At 36.8% G+C, this 19,156-nt stretch overlaps 1 protein-coding gene and 1 pseudogene across 1 annotated transcript; one reads left to right on the top strand and one right to left on the bottom strand.

Annotated features, from left to right (window-relative positions):
- Positions 1-1,112: 1,112 nt before the first annotated feature.
- On the bottom strand, positions 1,113-7,657 carry LOC115995068 (probable inactive receptor kinase At5g67200). Its single transcript, XM_031119485.1, has 2 exons — positions 5,911-7,657; positions 1,113-2,205 (listed from the first exon to the last, which is right to left on the bottom strand). Exons 1-2 carry the CDS (start codon positions 7,397-7,399, stop codon positions 1,649-1,651), a joined length of 2,046 nt encoding a protein of 681 aa, XP_030975345.1. The 5' UTR covers positions 7,400-7,657; the 3' UTR covers positions 1,113-1,648.
- Positions 7,658-11,386: 3,729 nt separating this feature from the next.
- Positions 11,387-19,156, top strand: part of LOC115950284 — a 16,168-nt pseudogene continuing 8,398 nt past the window's right edge.

The following is a 19,156-nucleotide window of genomic DNA, read 5'->3' as shown; positions in this document are numbered from 1 at the left end:
TATTTTCAAACGCGTCAACAAGATGAGATCTAAAAAATGTCGCATTTTACACTAAAACCCTGAAATCTCTATGGGATGGAATTGAGAAAGACCAAACACTCTATATATTCATTCAACACTCCACTCGCTCAAACCCGTAAATCTGAACCTGATGCATATACACTCAAGTACATTCCTTATACAAGATAGAACTGGTATAACTACAAAAAGCAAAGTCCTCAGCATGAGTTAGCTGATAATCATCGTGCCTCCACCATGCCAGTGTTGGCTCTATCATCAACATCAACATAGCGAGGAGATTCTAGCCTTTTGCCTTTAATTTTTAAAAAATTTAGCAATATGCCCCTGTTTCGAAGCTATATAGAGATATGCCCCTGTTTCGATACTCGATTAACTTAAAATCGAGTTTCAAAGAAATACTCGATTCATAGAAAATCGATTTACGCCGAATAAAACTAAAAAAAAAAAAAGCATGGAACTCGATTTTAGGGAAGTCGAGTTCCAAAACGTCACTATAGGGCTTAAAAACGCCACTATAGGGCCCCTTGAACCTGGTATGGGGACTTATAAAAAAATTTTACAGGAAAACGCCGCTATAGGGCCTTAAAACGTCACTATAGGGCTTAAAAAACGCCACTATAGGGCTCCCAGAACAGACCGATTACACGTACAAAATTTTTTTGCAGGAAAACGCCGCTATAGGACTTTAAAACGTCACTACAGGGCCTAAAAACGCCATTATAGGGCACCCTGAATATGGGGCCAATCACACTTTTAAAAAATTTGCAGGAAAACGCTGCTATAGGACTTTAAAACGTCACTATAGGGATTAAAAACGCGACTATAGGGCTCTGAATATGGGGTGATTACACTTATAAAATTTTTTTTCGCATGGAACTCGATTTCCTGAAACTCGAGTTCCATACAATTTTTTTTTCTTTTTTAAGTTTGATCGGGCATAACTCGATTTTCTACAAATCGAGTATTTAATTGAACTCGATTTTAAAATAATCGAGTATCAAAACAGGGGCACGCTCCTATATAGTTTGCAAACAGGGGCATATTGCCAATTTTTTTAAAAATTAAGGGTAAAGGGCCAGAATCTCCAACATAGCGACCAGTAGCGATTTAAGACTCCAAAATACTGATCGCTCCTGCCTGGTTCGGTCCTACTTTCACCACCATCTTGGTACCAACTAGCCATGCCAGAGCAAGAAGACAACACTACCATTTGAACAGCATTGTGTTTTCAAAATCCTGGTTGCTACTAAGAAATAATGTGGGGTCTGTTTACTGGGTAGAAAACATTCATCTTCATGCAGCAAGTTCTTCTAAAAAAGCGTTGCAGCAAAGTCATTCCAAAGTAAACAAATTGAGGTACATTTGACCAGAATTATATAACAGGACTAGAAAAAATTATTAGCTTCTATAAAATCATGATTTATCCACCATATATAGAAATACAGGAGGTTGTGTGTATGAGTTTAGTAAATTTCCTTAGCCCCCATATATAATTTGTTCAAACTTATCCCTTCTGTTATACTTCCTCTTAGGCACGCTTAGCCTCCTTTCCAAAATATACAGTTGACCTTTGCTTGGTAGTTACCTCGATTTTCTTCTTTGCACCCAATTGTGTAAATCCAGACAACTATGAAGATTCAAGAGATGAATTTTCTTCTACCATCACGTTCTCCTTTATCTCCTGTATCATTTTCAAAACTTGCCACATTGCTGGCCTTTGTTCCGGTGATGTCACACTACAAATACAAGCAACCTCAGTCAGCATTCCAAGTCTGTTGTCTTCACCACCATCATCTTCCCTCATTGCTCTGACCCAATTAGGCACATCCGTGGGCGCAAGGAATGGATGTTGTGATGGATGTTTACTAGTCAAAAGCTCCAGTAGAAGGATGCCAAAGGAATAGACATCAGACTTGAGAGTGGCTCGGCTGTTGGATCTGCGGGTCTCAGGGGCTTTGTAGCCTGCAGAATCAGGATCTTCATTAGAAGAGTCTACAAGGACTGCAAGGCAATAGTCTGTGACACAAGCCTCAAAGTCAGCTCCAAGAAGGACATTGGAGGACTTCAGGTTGCCGTGGATCAACCTTGATACTTGGTGGATGTAGGCAAGGCCCTGGGCCACATCTTCAGCTATCTTTAAGCATGATGTCCAGTGGAGAGACTTTGCCCTAGTTGATCTTGAACCTGCACACAATTTTAATCAAGTCATAAACAATTGATCAACAATCTAGCTTAAAAAAACAATAAACCAATTAAATGATTTTCTACTGTTTATTTCAATAGAAAATGAATCCATCCAGCACCAAAACAAAAGGACCAAAAGATTACATTTAAAAGGAGAGTAATATTCTATATCACTATGAAACCCACAAAGCAACTCAAGGAGAGTTTGCATGATAAATTTTACATATCACTAGGCTCAGGCACCCCGGAAGGATGTAAAGAAGCCAATTTCCATCATCTTAGAGAAGCTTCCATGCTGTAAGAGTGAAAGTGACGGGTTTTCTTTGAAACAAAACCAAGATCTATATTGTGCAAGCTCTAAAAGAAACCTTTCCATAGTAAACTATAATCATTATGAGAGAAAATTCACACATGACAAAACACAGCAAGATAGGACAGGAGGGAGAAGTTAAGCAACTACCAGTTGTTATTAGAGATATCAAGGCCCAAGGCCATTGTAACTAGTCCAGATTCAATGAGCTAGGACCTACTAGTAGTATAAGTAAAAGAATCTTAATCCTACTTATAGTAAGCTTATCTGTAATGCAAGTAAGCAGTTTAATCTATGATTGGCCTAGGGTTGGTATTTCTATACATGCCCCCAATGGGCTCATTGTAACACAATTCAAGACAGTAAGATGTAGCTACACGAGGGCTTTCCATTGTGGACATAGGCAATCAGGCCAACCATGTTAACTTTTTTTTTTTCATAAGTAATATCACTTCAGTGAAAAAGAAAAACATACAGGGAACCATAGCACACATGCAGTGTACTAAGGAACCAGAAAAAAAAAATCAAAACTAAAGTGCATGGCAAGTACAACTATCAGGCAAATAAACCAAAGAACAAAGTAAAGACACCCGAAGCATTTGCTCACTCAAACAAATTCTGGAAGAAGGAATGCTTTAAAATCGTGAATCAATCTTACTTCCTTCAATAGTGTGAGCATTCCTCTCCCGCTAAATGCCCCACATTAGGCAATGGGGAATCATACTCCAAATTACCATAGACTTAGGCCAAACCATGCTAACTTTGTTTTCCCTCTCTTTCTTCTCTCTTACTCATAATCCCAAGTTCCCAACATCTATTATAACAGTTTCTTTAATACAAAGAGAGGTTATCTTTTTAATTCTTTTTTCTTTCTTTTCCATGAAAAATGGCAGTGATACACCTATGGATTGAATAGCAGTGTTTTCTGGTCTGGTATTTTTGTGATGGAGCTTCTATTCACCTTCAGCATAATAGTTAGCGCCTTGAGGGACAATTGTACCAAAATTTGGGCATCGAGACTCCAGGAGTTCAAGAGATGCCAAGTTATCTAGATTTATATGGGTAACAAGTGGGATTAGCCTCTAGGTCAGACCAGCTAGTTTCTATCCAAGGTAAGTTTTTGAGGTCTAAATCAACGGGCATAAAGATATTCCTATATGGCTTCCAGCTGCAAAATGGTACGTACAATTCATCAGATACTTGAGATGATATTAAGTACAAACAGCCTGTGGTAAACTGATGGAAAAGAGTATGGTTTTCTGGTTTTATCCCCAAACATGCCTTCAAACCTGGTTAACTGTCAAGACAGATTGATTACAAGAGAGAATGCTAAGATGGGTTATATAAGTAATACTTTTTGTGTTTTCTGTAGAAGCAGAACTGAATCAAGAGACCATCTCTGGTTCACTACCTCTGTAGAAGGGGGTCTGTTTTCCTGTTATTATATTTTTCTAAGTTAATAAAATCTGTTGCATTATCAATTAAAAAAATAAATAAAAAAAAATAAATCAGACAATCTTTATTTCAAGTGTTCTGCCACTAAATGGTTGTGGAAGCAGATCTTGTTAAAGTGTTTTTTGATAGGCAGATTAGCAATCGGGGAATATGGGATGAATTAGGTGATGATTAGGTTGCAGGATATTGATTTAAGGCGGATGATGTGCAAATAGGCCCGGGAGGATCCCTTACTCAGTGCTGCTTGATTGAATTCCTAAATTTAATTGGGTTGTTTTTGTTCTGGTTTTGTAGTAGATTACATTTCTTGAAGTTTCTGTTATTGCTAGGGTGGGTTTTATTTTATTTTATATTTTATTTATTTATTTATTTATTTATTTTCAATTTTTTATTTCTCTTTTTCTTCTCTTGTGGGCAGTTTTGGTGCTTGTTGTACAAGTTGTCCAGCTTTGCAGGCTTCCCTATACGGGTTTGAATAAATTTTCTTATTCATCCAAAACAACAACAAAAGAAAGGGCAAAAATATTAAGAACTAGCAAATGCTTTCTCTACAAAGAGTTCTACAATCACTTATCTCGGCAGGTGCTCTACAAATACTCATGTTAATAATCCAGTGTATTTAGAGTGCATTTGGTTGGGTGGAAAAATGAGATAATAAAAGTATGGACACAAAATGAAATTTCTCCTCATTGATTGAATATAGAAATGAAAAAAGAAAAAAAGAAAAAAAAAGAGATGGATTATTTTCAATCAAGCCTATCATTTTTTAATCTTTTCCAAAGTGGAAGAAAAATGGTAGAGAACATGTCTTACACAGTAATTTGACCAATTTTATCCCTCTAGTTTATTAAAACTAATTTAATACAAAGATATAATACTAATTTAACACACAATGCTATGTTTTTCTTCACTTTTCTATCTCTCCTATCAAACGCTTAACACTAATCTCTTTCCTTTTTTTTTTTAAATGCTTCTTCCATTTTCTTTTCTTTACACTAAATGATGTACTGGGTGCCGACCAAACATGCGTTTTAATTAACTTTTAATTGAAAGTTGACCAAAGTAGAATTACACTTAAAAAGGCTAAAAGTAAACTAATAAGTTAACTTAAGGAAAATTATTAGGTACTCCCAGAGTATAGCCACGTGAAATTCTCTCTTCTTAGATGAATGGTGTATCCTATCATGGAGAATCGCGTCTTCCAAAGTTCTTAATAATTACTCTTGCTAATTCAAACACAAGAACAACTCATAGAAGTCTTGGAAACTATAGGTTGCCATTAAATCCAAGTGAAATAAAGAGAGTCCATTCCACAATTAAGATATCATTTTCTAGATCTAATTTTAAATGACATGGCACTAATACATCTATAGATTTGTAATATTTAATGCGATAGATTTATTTTATATCAAATAAGGAAAAATTATTGAATACTCCCAGAGTACTATAAATGTATACTTTCTCATCTTATATGAATTATGAATCTCACCATAAATTTAATTTGTGAGACCCATAATTATATGAGTGGAATAACGAAAAGCTCATAGAAGTGAGTGCAATTTTCCTTATTTAACGTGAATCATAAATGGATTCATCTCAAGTAGTGTAGAGATTCATAATACTATAAATCCAAAAAGAAGGACAGGGTTACATGACAGTGGTCCATTTAGTTGTTGCATTTATTAGAGAATCCTAAATACTTACGGTCCCCTCCCGTGATCGTCACTAGACATAAAAACACAACCGTTACCTCAAAACCTGTCCCCCACAACATATTTTTTTTTTACATTTTAGACTCAAACTCCATTTTCTTATTCACCAAACCAATGGAATCACGACACGTAATTAATCAAACTACTCCTACACCTTTTATTATTATTTTATTTGTTAACTCAGAAATTATTAAATCATAATTCACAAAGATTAACCATCAAACTCACCGTGAATGAGACTGAAGAGACTCCCATTAGCTTGATAGTCATAGATCACCAGCCTCTCTCCCTTGGCCTGAAAGTATGCTCTGATCGGAATCAAATTCGGGTGGCGCAGCCTACCCACGGCGGCCATATGGTGGTCGAAAACTTGGCTGCTCGTAATCGCAGTCTTATTCGCGTCCATTCTCTTCACAGTAAAAGCCAACTGGTTATCCAGCACCGCCTTGTACGTCGTCCCCACCGTACCTCTCCCGAGCAACTCCGCCGAGGCTCTCATCAGCATCTCCAAATTGTACACTTGTGCCTCTCCTCCACAGAACACCAAGTTCCCACTCTTCTGTACCCTTCGTAGCTCGTCGCTTTTGCGTAGCTGTAACACTATGTCGTTTTCCTCCGCTTCTTGAGCTTGGGCTGTTGAATTCGGACGAGGAGTGGCCTCGAACGACGTCGTTGTTGAGGTTTTCGGGTTTTGATCTGGGCTTTTGGCGTTAGTGTCGGAGGTTGTGCCTTTTTTGTTCTTGACCAAGCCGAACGCGAAGAGAAGAGAGGCGATTAGGAGTGAAACTCCGATCGAGGACCCTAGAATTAGTCCGGTGCTCTTGTGCTTCGGCGACGGTGGGGAAATAAGCATTCCGCTTTGTGACTGTGCGCTTTGTCCGAGCGGCGTCGTGGTGGTGGTGGCGGCGGCGGAGGGTGACGTGTCATTGTTGGGTTTGGGAGAATCGAAGAAATGAGTGCGAGATTCGCAAGCCTTGTTGATGATCTCGCCGCAGAGATTCGGGTTCGACTGAAACGACGTCGTGTCGAAGCGCAGGAGAGTCGGCGTGGCCGGTATTGATCCAGTGAGGTTGTTAGCCGAAACGTTGAAGACTTGAAGAGTGGACTGGTTCAGCGGAGGAAGCGAACCGTTGAACCCGTTCGAGTCGAGCCGGAGAGAGCTGAGCCGGTCCAACTCGTTCAAACCAAAGGGAATCGGACCGGTGAAATTGTTGTGCGAGAGATCAAGTACCTGGAGGCTAAAAAGTAGAAGAATCGACGGAGGAAAAGGGCTGGAGAAACTGTTTTGGTCTAAAAACAAGGACTTGAGGTTGACGAGTAGAGAGAGGTCAGGAATCGGACCGGAGAGCGAGTTGTTGGTGAGGGTCAAGACTCGGAGCTGGTTGAGGCGAGTCAAAGTGTCGGGAGCGAACTCGCCTCGGAGACCGAAGCCTTGGAGAATGAGATGGACCACACGGCCTTGCGCACATTTCACGCCTTGCCATTGACAGTAATCGAAGCGCTCGTGGAGCTCGTAGAGGAGCTTGTTGTCTAGGTCGGCTTTCGTTTTGAAACTGAGCAGCGAAACGGCGTCGGATGGCAGTATCAAGTTCGCTGCTGGAGTCACCAACGGCGGAGATTTCGAGGTGGCCGCACAGTGAACGGTAACGATGACGGTAGAGAGATAGCAGAAGGGGATGAGAAGAGAAAGTAGTGGGGTTGTTTGAGTAAATGGCATTGTGTGGTCTGTTGGTGTTGAAGTTTCATTGTTGTTGTGTTGTTAGGAATAGCATTTTTAAGCGGCGGAGAGTGAGTGTGAGAGTGAGAGTGAAAGAGAGAGAGACGAGTCGAGAGTGAAGGTATTGATGTTTTGTTTTTTTTGAGGGAAAGAGGGAGAAGAGTGGGGCTAGTGTTTTGGGGTGTGGTGCGGAGCAGCTGGCTTGTTTTAACTGGAGACTGACTAGACAGTCACGTGAAAGTGGGGAATGGGGAGGGAATTTGGTGTTGGGGCTTGGGAAGCGTTTAGAATTAGAGCCCTTAGCTATTGCCTATGCCTGCCTTTTCATGCATGTGAATGCTTAATTAAAGATTTTTTTTTTTTTTTTAATGAAAAAAATTAGACACTATCATTCAATTCAGTGTATAGTAGCAAAATTGTGTAAAATTTATATAGTTTTGTTTAAAAATAATCCGAGTATGATTGTATTTAATTATATAAATTTATAAACTTATTATAATAATAGTGTAAATTTACGTATATAATATTTGTTTTATATTTAATTATTTACTTTTTTTTTATGTGTCTCGAGAGTAAAATGATTATTTTTATATGTGAAAAAAGTGAAATAATTAAAAGGAATTAAGAAAAATTGATATTTTAATAAAGTTTAGTGTAAAATAGATAATTTGATGTGGATTGTTTTGAAAAGTAAATATGTAAAATAGAAAAAGCAAGAATCCGTTTGGTACATGTGTTTAAACACATGTTTTCAATTTTTAAACAACATTACACATATTTTCACATATTACAAACAACGTTACTAGAACAATATTACCAAACAACTCTTTAGTTCTTATGTTTTTTTTTTTTTTTTTTGATAGCCAACACAAATAGCTTTCATTCAACAGAAACATGGTTTAACAAACAAACATCTCTATGCACTTGGCATTGAATCATTGGTGGAGTATCTTCTACCCACACAACACAATCAGAAATACATTTGGCATTTTGAGCCATTACATGTGCAGCCCTATTTCCAGCTCTACGGACATGGCTTGCACTCCACTCTTGGACCCATTGCTTCCATCGACTAGCTCCAGCAATAAGCCTTTGGATTGAAGATGGCGGCAAGCACTTACCCAGCAAAGAGTTAGTGACTGTCAGAGCATCTCCTTCCAGAATTACATTCTGCAAACCGAGGTCTCCTGCTAGCCTTAATCCCTCTTCAAATGCTTTCGCTTCGACTTCCACTGCTCCCAACGGAAGATTCAGCCTCTTACTCATGGCCCCCATAATTTGGCCTTGATCATTTCGAATCACAACTCCAATTCCACAGCTATTAGTCTCCTTAAACACTGCTCCATCGACATTAGCTTTATACCACCCCTCCCTTGGCGGCCTCCAAGCTTGAATTCTCACCTCCACAGGAAGCTTTTCCTTAGAATTCCCTGATCTGAATTCCTCTACCAGCAACTCCGCCTCCTTGACAATCACCCTTACTGCCTTACCTCGCCCTTCAAACTTCAAGGAGTTTCTATTCTTCCAAATACACCAGGCCGTAGTCGCAAAGCACTCCCAATCTAACTCCCTTCTCCCTTCCCAAAGCTTCCATACAATCTCCATAAAGTCGCGGTGGTCATTTCTGAGCTTGGGCAACATCAATTTTGACTCTCTCCACACAGCCTCTGCCGCCTCACAATCCCATAAAACATGCCCAGATGACTCTATCCTTCCACAAACCCCACACGCCTCCTCAATGGGAACTTTCCTAAGCTTTAGGCAGTAGTTTGTAGGGAGGATGTTCTTACACGCCCTCCACAGGAAGTGCTTTACCTTACTAGGACAGCGTAGCTGCCAAAGGAACTTCCAAAACTGCCTGCCCTTACCTGGATCCGACACCCCACAGCCTTCCTCTTTGCTTCTTCTTTCACACAACCAGCTGCATGCCACTTTATAGGCGCTACTTACTGTAAACCTCCCATTTGGGGTCCAAGCCCAAGACACCGCATCCTCAGGTAAAGAAAGGCTTATTGGAATACTTAGGATAGTTTCCGCTTCGTGTGGAATAAAAACACTCCTCACCAGATTTTTGTCCCAACCCCCCTCTTGCTGGTTTATTAGAGCCTCTACCATTTCCCCATCAAAGTCTTGAGGTTTTGGACTAATCACCTTGAAGGAATGAGGAGTTGGCAGCCACCTATCCACCCAAATCCGCACCTGCTGCCCATTTCCTATATTCCACCGCCTACCCCTCTCAATGATCTCCCTAGCAGCCAGCAGGCTCCTCCACGTGTAAGACGGCAAGTTTCCCAATTGTGCCTCCATAAAATTGCTACTTGGAAAGTACCGAGCTTTTAGGACTCTATAAGCAAGGGAACACGGGTTTTGGGAGAGCCGCCACCCTTGTTTCGCCAACAAAGCCAGATTAAAGGCCTTCAAATCTTTGAAACCCATCCCCCCATCAGCTTTTGGTTTGCATAATTTCCCCCAAGCGATCCAAGCAAGCTTTTTTTCTTTATCCCTTTGGCCCCACCAGAAATTACGCACCAGGGAGTTTAGCTCGCTGCACAGGGAGTCGGGAAGCAGAAAACAATTCATCGTATACGTCGGGGTAGCTTGCGCCACTGCCTTTATCAAGATTTCCCGGCCTGCAGTGGACAGAAGCCTTCCTTTCCAGCTTGCTATTTTCCGCCCCACTTGATCCTTTATACGATTGAAGGCTTTCCTCTTACCCCTACCAACCAATGGAGGCAGCCCCAAGTATCTTTCGTGTTGGTGGATAATCTCAGCCCCAAACAGCTCCTTTACCCCTTCTTTAACCTCTACCGCCGTATTTTTACTGAAGAAGAGAGAAGTCTTTTCCTTATTTAGTTTTTGCCCGGACTCTCTTTCATAATCTTCAAGGATTTTAGTGACTTTTAACCCCTCTTCCATCGACGCCTTACCAAAGACTATACAATCATCCGCAAAAAGCAGATGAGAGATCCTTGGCGCCCTTCTACAAATTTGTACCCCACTCACGGCCTCCCCATTCCCATTTCTTCGCAACATGGCCGAGAGGCCCTCCGCACATAGAAGAAAAAGGTAAGGAGAGATAGGATCTCCTTGCCTAAGACCTCTAGTAGGGACAATCCTTCCCCTTGGCTCCCCATTAATTAAAACCGAGAAAGAAACAGTAGTCACGCACATCATCATTAGGGATATCCAACGTTCCCTAAACCCCATTCTTCGCATTATCGCCTCTAGATACCCCCATTCAACCCGATCGTAAGCCTTGCTCATATCGAGCTTAATTGCCATTAACCCTTCCTTAATTGCCATAAACATAAATTTTCTAATAAATTTAGTTAGGTCATTTTGGTTTTTGGACCTAATTAAATCGGGTGGTGCTACTTTAAATACTCATATTAACGAGTCAGAAAGTCTGAACGTTTTAGTATTGTAATACTTTTTATGCCCTTTTAAAGTCACATGTATTGATTAATGTGTTTTGTTTTCAAAATGGTTTTTGGTTGAAGGATCGAGGCCAATATAGGTGGGCAGCCGGCAGCGGCTAATTCTGTGAAACTCATGGGATAATAAAGCAACAAGTACGAATTGTAAACCTTTGTGTTTGCCATGCCCTTCGTAATTGAAGACCTTTATGCCTAAAGCTAAGTCGTAGTCCAACTTATTAAGGACTCACATAGTACCATCCAAATTCCACATGGACCAAATCATGTTCTAAAAGCACTCTTTTTGTCGTAATTGTTGATTTTTTGACAAAATGGATTATGCCATTCATTAATTGTGGATACCTTAACCAAGAAAGGTTGTTAGATGATTTGATGTGTATGACCAAATTCCACATGCATAAGGTTTTTATTATATTTTAATACTTATGGTGTCTACATAAACCATAATATCACTTTATATGAACAAATAATTAAAAGAAGATTTGATGAACATTGGATTCCAAAATATGAATAACCCTAATATAAGTTTTACATCTTTGAGAGCTTAAACATGGCAGGGGTGGGATTGGTCATTAGAGACGAAAAAGGCATGGTAATTGCAGGGTTGAGTAAGAAGGGAAAAATTGTTTTGATGATGCTAAAGAGGTAAAAGCTATAGTTGCTGCATGTGCAATTCTATTAGCAGACGTAGGAGTTCAAGAGGTCATTTTTAAGGGACATTCACTTATAATGACACGAGCTTCAATGTCAAATGAGCAAAAACAGAAATCCAATCAAAGTGAAAATGTTCTAGATCCATCTTCTTTCGTCAAAAAAAAAAAAAAAAAATTCTGGATGAAGTATGGAAAGCCCTTAGATATTAAAAAATAAAAATAAGTGGAGCACATCCCATTTAAGTAATAATGAAAACAATGTTGCACATTGCCTGACAAGACATGCTCAATATATATAGAACATGCTAATGTTTGGTCAGAAGATATCTAGTTTCCTTGAAAACCCCCTTTTTTTTTTTAATTTAATAAAAGAAAATCAATTAAATTCTCTCTTTTTTCATTGGAAAAGAAAAAAAAAAGAAAGTTTTACATTGAAAGCCTATGGTCTGTTTGATTATAGCATTCATGTTTTTGCTTTTAACATGAAAACAGTTTTCAAAATATTGGGTTAGAAAACTGTTTTTAGAAAACTCATGATGAGCATTTTTCTTTTTAAGAATGAAAACACAAAATATGGTGTTTGATATGAACATCAATTTTTTAAGAAAAGATGAAACTTTTTCAAATGAGTAAAAAGTTTTAGTGCAAAGGGAGAAATTCGCATGACACACCAATGACAATCTCTCTTTTCTTCTCATTTTCTTCTTACCCATAATTTTTACAAATAAATTCTAGCAAGGGGGTGGTTCACATTCCCAAACCCACCATCAATGGAACCCATGCCACAAAAATCGTGCGTAACCCATGCTACAAAATCAATCTCGTACTTGAAACCAACATTCCTCAATCGTGTGAAACCCAACCTAGTAATTGATGAATTAAAAAAATGCTCGACCTTTTCCTAAAAGCCAATGTTATTTACTCCACAAAAACCTTAAGAGAGATAGTACATGTGTGTTATTGGACAAAAACCTTGAGAGAGAGAGAGAGAGAGAGAGAGAGAGAAAACCCTAACAAGTCACAATAAATTAATGGACAATGTTCTATATATAAGTAGGAATAATTATTGTTAAATGTCATACAAACAAATATATAAAAGATAGTGTGATTAGATGTAAATTATAGAGAGAGAAAACCCTAACAAGTCACAATAAATTAATGGACAATGTTCTATATATAAGTAGGAATAATTATTGTTAAATGTCATACAAACAAATATATAAAAGATAGTGTGATTAGATGTAAATTATAGAGTAGGCAAAAATATCTTTTTTTGTCCCAACATTTTAGAGTATTTTCATTTTAATTCTTGTATTTTAAACTTTTGTTTTGGTCCTTTGAGTATTTCAACAATGATTCATTTTAGTTACCGTCGTCATCTCAATGATAGAACTTGCTAATGGAATGCTTGCCTAGCACACACATTGCTAATGAAAAAAAAAAAAATCGATTAATTTCTAATTACAAAGAATCACTAATACAAATTATTAGAAAAGAATCCATTTCTATTAATATTTTACTTTCAAAATATAACAGATGTTCTGAAAGTTTTGAATTTTACATTACTTTTCAATGAAAACATTATACAAAAGCATTACTTTATTTGTGATTGAATATTCGAGAGCACTTCATTGCAAGGCATGCTAGCACATTGCAATATTGCATTGATGACCTCGTATATTAATCCAATTTGTCCATCTATGCAATAATAAGACATTATTAGACTCGGGCTTTAAGTGTACGTCAAGGATAAATTCAATCAATTATGTGAATACGGCTGCCCTCAAAAATCATGAGCTCTACCCCTTATGTCATTGAAAAAAAAAAAAAAAAAAAAAAAAAAAAAAAAAAAAAAAAAAAAAACCTCTACCCTTACTATCTACATGCAAATTAATAATTTTAATTTCATATAAAAAACTACAACTATTCTACATGGCAGATTATAACTGTTTATTTGTCACTTTTCATATAGACTTACAACTTTTTTTCTTCCATTTATAGTTTACCATATGAATAATTGTAATAAAAATTATATGATCTTAGAGGTTATAATCTAATGTATTATATATATTTATATTTATATATACACACACATCACATTGAAAGGAATGCAAATGTGCTATTAACATATATATTTCTTAAAAAAAAAAAAGAAAAAAGAAGAAGAAGAAGAGAGAGAGAGAGAGAGAGAGAGGCAAATTAATCTCTCTCTTTGTGTGTTTGTTTGTTGAAAGAAAATTTTGAAGAAAAGTTGTTTTACCCCTAATATAATGCCATATGGGCTATAGAGTGGCTGTCTGGCTGATAGATTTCTTTACATTATTGGCTGGAGAAAGTTGTACAAACAGGCCGTATTACATTTACACGTGTTTTTTTTTTAGATCAAAACATGTGTTTGTTTCTTAATGGTATATATCAATAAATGAATAAGTTCAAAATTTAAAAAATTCAGGGCTGTTTGATAGAGTAATTTGAGTAATGTTGTTTGTATTTTTTAAAAATACGTGTGGGTGAAAAAATGTATAAAAATAAAGTTGTTTGATAGAATAATTTGAGTAATATTGTTTGTATTTTTTTAAAATATGTATGGTTAAAAAAGCATAATTGAAAAAGTGTATGAAAATGTTATTTAAAAACTAAAAACAAATGATTAAAATGATCTGTCAAACGGCTCTCATATATTCAAATATAGAAGGTGAGGGAGTAACGGATCAACAAAAAGGTGTACAAATGAAAAGGCAAGCTCCTAAGCAGCTTGGTTTCTTTCGTTGGTACCTTCAAAGTACGTGTAGACATCGTCCTTCTGCGCCAAGGTTTGCACTGGCAGTCGCAGACAATCATAGCGAGAAGGACCTCCTTACGCAAATCAGGCTTGCCTTTCTTAACGGTGGCCACGACCATGTCTCCAACACAAGCAGAGTGCAAGCAATTCAGCCTCTCCTCAATCCATTTCACCAGTATGATGTAGAGGTTCTTCGCCCCCGGCCGTCTTGCATGTCTGCGACTCTGCACAGCTCATGGTTGTTGCCACCAGTAGACAGAGTGACATCCTGAACTTCTTCCCCACCGATCCTCCATACCTACATTAATTTCATTTTTAGATTGCGGATACAAAATATAGTTTGGTTGCTGAAAAAGTGAGGGAAAAGTGAAAATAGCAGTGTGATGTTACCTCGCTTTGACATTGTTGATCACCTGCCTGTGTGTGGCTATATAGGGAGCTGAGTGGAGATTCATTGAAGATTTGGTGTGGGGTTTCTTAGGTTTTTTTTTTACTTCATCACAAAATCATCGACAACAAATTCTAATTTTAGTTTCGTTACAGAGTTTAGGGTTGAAGCAGATGGCGTTGTTTTGATGAGTTACCTTTTATTTTTTATTTTTTATTTTTTTTTCATCTAGATAGTTGTGTTGCATATTTTGGTAGGTACGATTTATATGGGTGACGTGTCAGTGTCCATACCACTAATAAAGATGGATGTTGTGATACTTTTGAAAATAAGAGCCAAAATGAGACATTAAAACCAAAACCAAAACCAAAATCAAAACCAAAATGAAAATAATCTCAATCATTATGGGCCAAAAATGTAATTTTATTTTATATATAAAAAAAGTTCAGTAAACTTTGTTTATAAAACTTTGTTTACTGAACTTTGTCTATATATAAAACAAAATTACATTTTTGGTGCATATATATATATAATATTTTTTATTAATTATTTTTCACTATTTTCAAAAAATAAAATCTAAATATATACAGACTTGAAGAAAAACACATATACTACCTTGAATTATTATGTATGCATAATGTGGGTTTTAGTTAATTCAATTGCTAAAAATCTATTATCGTCTTCAAATAGGGCTTAAGCTTGAATTTCACTTACCTCAAATCCAATTGATGTTTTAATTTGATAATAAAGAGAAATTATTATAAATCAAACACCTTACATTCAAATCCATTGTATCTATATATATATATATATAAATCTATAACTGTAAGGACTCAATTTGTAACGACCCCAAAATAGTATTAGGTTCACACATTTAAGACCCAAATAATATAATTTGTAGAGCGTGGGCTTGAAAGGCTAGGCCTTGGTCACCGAACGGTGGTTAGTCATAGTATTCATACAGAAATAAACCATGTTCGCTCGAGAAGTCTTTCTCCTCGGCATGGTCTGGGAGGCTCTGGTTCTTCGCATTTTTTCCCAGCCCCCCCCCCCCTTTTTGGCACATAAGCCTTTACATTATATAGCCCTTCTCGGTTGATCCTGACCCTCCATCTGTTGATCAGGCAGGTAACTATTCGAGTACCTGTCCCATCAGCCGCCTCCCCCTACTTTCTGTTAGTTGCAATAACCAAAACCACACTGTTCAGGAGTCTTTTCCCATCAATATGGCTAGGACGTTTGTGGGCGCATTCAATGCGGAGGTGACGTTTTTTCCTTGAACCACTCCCACTCTGTACCCCCATGTGAGCCCTATTCAACTCGCCTTTTCTTCTGGGGGCGCTTTGGAGGCTGCCTCTGACGACATGTTGCTCTTCCCTTTGAAGTCTTGGGATGCCAAGGACAGGGTCATCCTCGGCTGCATCTCTAGGCTATTTGATCTTTCACTACTTGTCCTCGACAACTACTATTCTCGGCGCGGGTCTTGGGTCCTAATGGAAAGTGGGCCGGGTCATAAGTTCTCTGGCCCCACAATAACTATAACAAATAAACTATTGAAATATATATTATTATTATACGTTTACTTTTTTTTTTTTTTTTGCTAATATTATTATTCGTATACTATGATGTAGGAGTTTGCAACTGTGCATCCAACCTATCAAACACAAAAAAACCAATCTAGTCCAACCCAACCAAACACTGCTTTGGGTTGGTTTTGCTTGGGTTGGTTTGCATTAGAATGTTATCTTGAGAATCGGGTTGGGGTAAATAATTTTTTCAATTAATTTGAATTGACACACCATATACATAAATTTATTTTATTACCAGTACTTTTCTTTTTTTTAGTTTGATATATTTTGGTATTTTGAAAATTATTTTTAATAAAATTAGAAATTAAGAAAATAATTTAGGTATATTATGTGATTTATAGTAATTTATTCGAAAAACAAACGTTTAAATAGTTTATGAATAACAAAGCATGAAATATATATAGCACAATTCATTGACCCAACCCAATCCATATGTATTAGGTTTATGTTGATTTCTACTCATATAATGGATTGGATTGGACTGGGTTGAGAATTTAGCAACCTAACCCATGCATGACATTGCACTTTGTAGAAAAGACTTAACATACTTCTAGACATTTGAATTTTGAATTTTGAAAGATATGGTGTAAAAAGAATACTATTTGAATTTTTGTATTTGAGATATCCAAGCCTTAAGGGTTTGGATGTCTGATAGGAAAATGTTTATCCAAACTAGTTTAGAGAGAAGTTCTTCAAACTCCTTATATATTTTCTATTGGTTGTAAATTTTGAAATTCTAACCGTTGAATTGCATGTTTTTATTATATCCTCCATACTTGCAAAGTTTCAAGAAGTAGCGATGTTATCAATGATATGTTTAAATTTCAAGTTTTTGTGGCAAAAAACTATGCTTAAAAAATAAGTTTATTGATCGAATTGTAAACAATATTCAATTTGAACGAAATTTGACATGCATGTTAAGAACATAAAGAACATTCAATTTAATAGTTAGATTTTCAAAATTCACATTCAATAAAGAAAAATATAGGAAAAATTTGAAAAGTTTGGAAAGAGACCTTGTCCAAGAAGAAGCCATTCCTACATTAAAGATATCCAAACCTCTAAATATTCAAATTTCAGATATCCATACTGATATGTAGAACTAAAATTATGTTCTTAAGACACGATTTTGGTATAACATGAAAATTTTAAGACATGACCCCTGTATGACATGAATTCTATTAATTATTCGAACTCGTGAGCTACATGTTGGAATTATGCTTGAAAAGTAATAATTTAAGAGAAACACATAATACATCTATCAATTAACAATTATATCATGTGCATATGTAATAAAATTCAACAATAAGATGTGAGAAATATACATACTAGATTATGGACCTCACAAGCAATTAGGATGCTCTCTCCAACTAGTCAGGATTAACAAGAGCTTTATTTTCTCTTTTCACATCCCCTTGCAAGTGTGGCCTTGACAATATTTATAATATTCAAAAAGGATATGACCAGCCATAAAATCCTTCCTATCGTAATAACATTTCATGTAACAGATATGTTACATTTGTTAATAAACAACTTTATTAATTAGATGTGTTATTACTTTTGTAACTCTATGCTAATACATGGATTCATCTATCGTTCATATCTAGAACTACTATAATGACAACACCTTTAATAGGAGTTCAAGTTACTGGTAATGACATGATAGAATTATTAAAGCCAACACTTAACGTGCATGAATCTCATTATGGAAGGACTTTCGAGATTATTATGTATTAACCATCGAAAGACTAGCCCTTATTGTCTTCCATAGTCTGAGCAATTTTAACTTGCACCTCCTTTCTATCATGGTCCAATAATGAACTTATCAAAATAGGTTACATCATGATGGATATAGTCAAGTCAAGGACTACAATGAATACATTCATAATCTTAGTCTACTAAATCAAGAAAACTTATTTCAATATATCAATATCTTACATCATAAAAGTATTGCACAATTTCACAAGAGACCAAATATTTATTTGTTAATAATAGAGGCATCATATATATTATGTTGGGCCACATTATTCTAATACTACATGCATTGGACGAGACGCAGCAGAAAGTCTTACAAATCATCAAACGCTTTTGAATATAGTTGCTTGATTTGTGTGATTCCGTTTTGTCTCTGCTATTAGAGTGGTGGGTGCATTATTGACGAGGGGGCTTCTCCACATATAGTGTGCGGTGTGGATGGTAATTAGGTTTAGATGGCATCTTGTCATCTGTTCGAAAAGCCATATTCACCTGCCCAATCTCAATAATTCAAACACACTTAAAAAATGTGCCATCCATATCACAAAAAATAAAGTGTCCTTGTGCTTGAACAAATTAATTAGCAAAGTCGATGCAATTCTTGAATCTTGACTAGAAAGAGGCCACTGAGTCCACAAATATCATGTCAAGTGTGACTTTCTTTGGCAAATGATAATGGTGAGATTGGGCCACAAGGCATTAAGGTTAAAAGCATTCATACAAAAGCTTTCTATAATCCCAAAATTTTGTGTTCTTTAGCCAAAAGCAGACAGACAATTCGGTCTTATATTATTGCTTTATTGTTAATTTTTTGAACGAAAATGATGTTTAAGCTTGTACTTTGTACATGGTCTCGAGCCACGAGTATGACCAATGACCTGGGCCATCAGGCAAGATATTAAAGATCTAGAGGGCACCAGATGTAACTCCCCAATGACACCAGAACAAATATGTTTCCAATTGGACCAACGATAATCACCTTCTACTAATTCCTAATGAATGTGAGGTGCAAATTGTTCTCCTTTTCTTTTCCTTCAGAGTAGGGCGCTTGGAATTTTGCGATGCCATATCCGGATTAACTTAAGCAGTTAGAATTTTTGTAAAACGTTCAGTGCTTAACAATTTTGGAGAGCAATGTAGCGTTTTTGTAAAC

This window comes from Quercus lobata, chromosome 6, assembly GCF_001633185.2.
Source record: "Quercus lobata isolate SW786 chromosome 6, ValleyOak3.0 Primary Assembly, whole genome shotgun sequence".
Lineage (NCBI taxonomy): Eukaryota > Viridiplantae > Streptophyta > Magnoliopsida > Fagales > Fagaceae > Quercus > Quercus lobata.
The sequence above is the reverse complement of the archived record's forward strand: the minus strand, read 5'-3'. Positions and strand labels throughout refer to the sequence as shown.

Coding starts and splice junctions, on each gene's coding strand:
- LOC115995068 (XM_031119485.1), bottom strand. CDS start 7,399: ATGCCATTTACTCAAACAACCCCACTACTTTCTCTTCTCATCCCCTTC. Junction 2,206..5,910: donor TCTCTTCAGTCTCATTCACG/GTGAGTTTGATG, acceptor AATTGTGTGCAG/GTTCAAGATCAACTAGGGCA.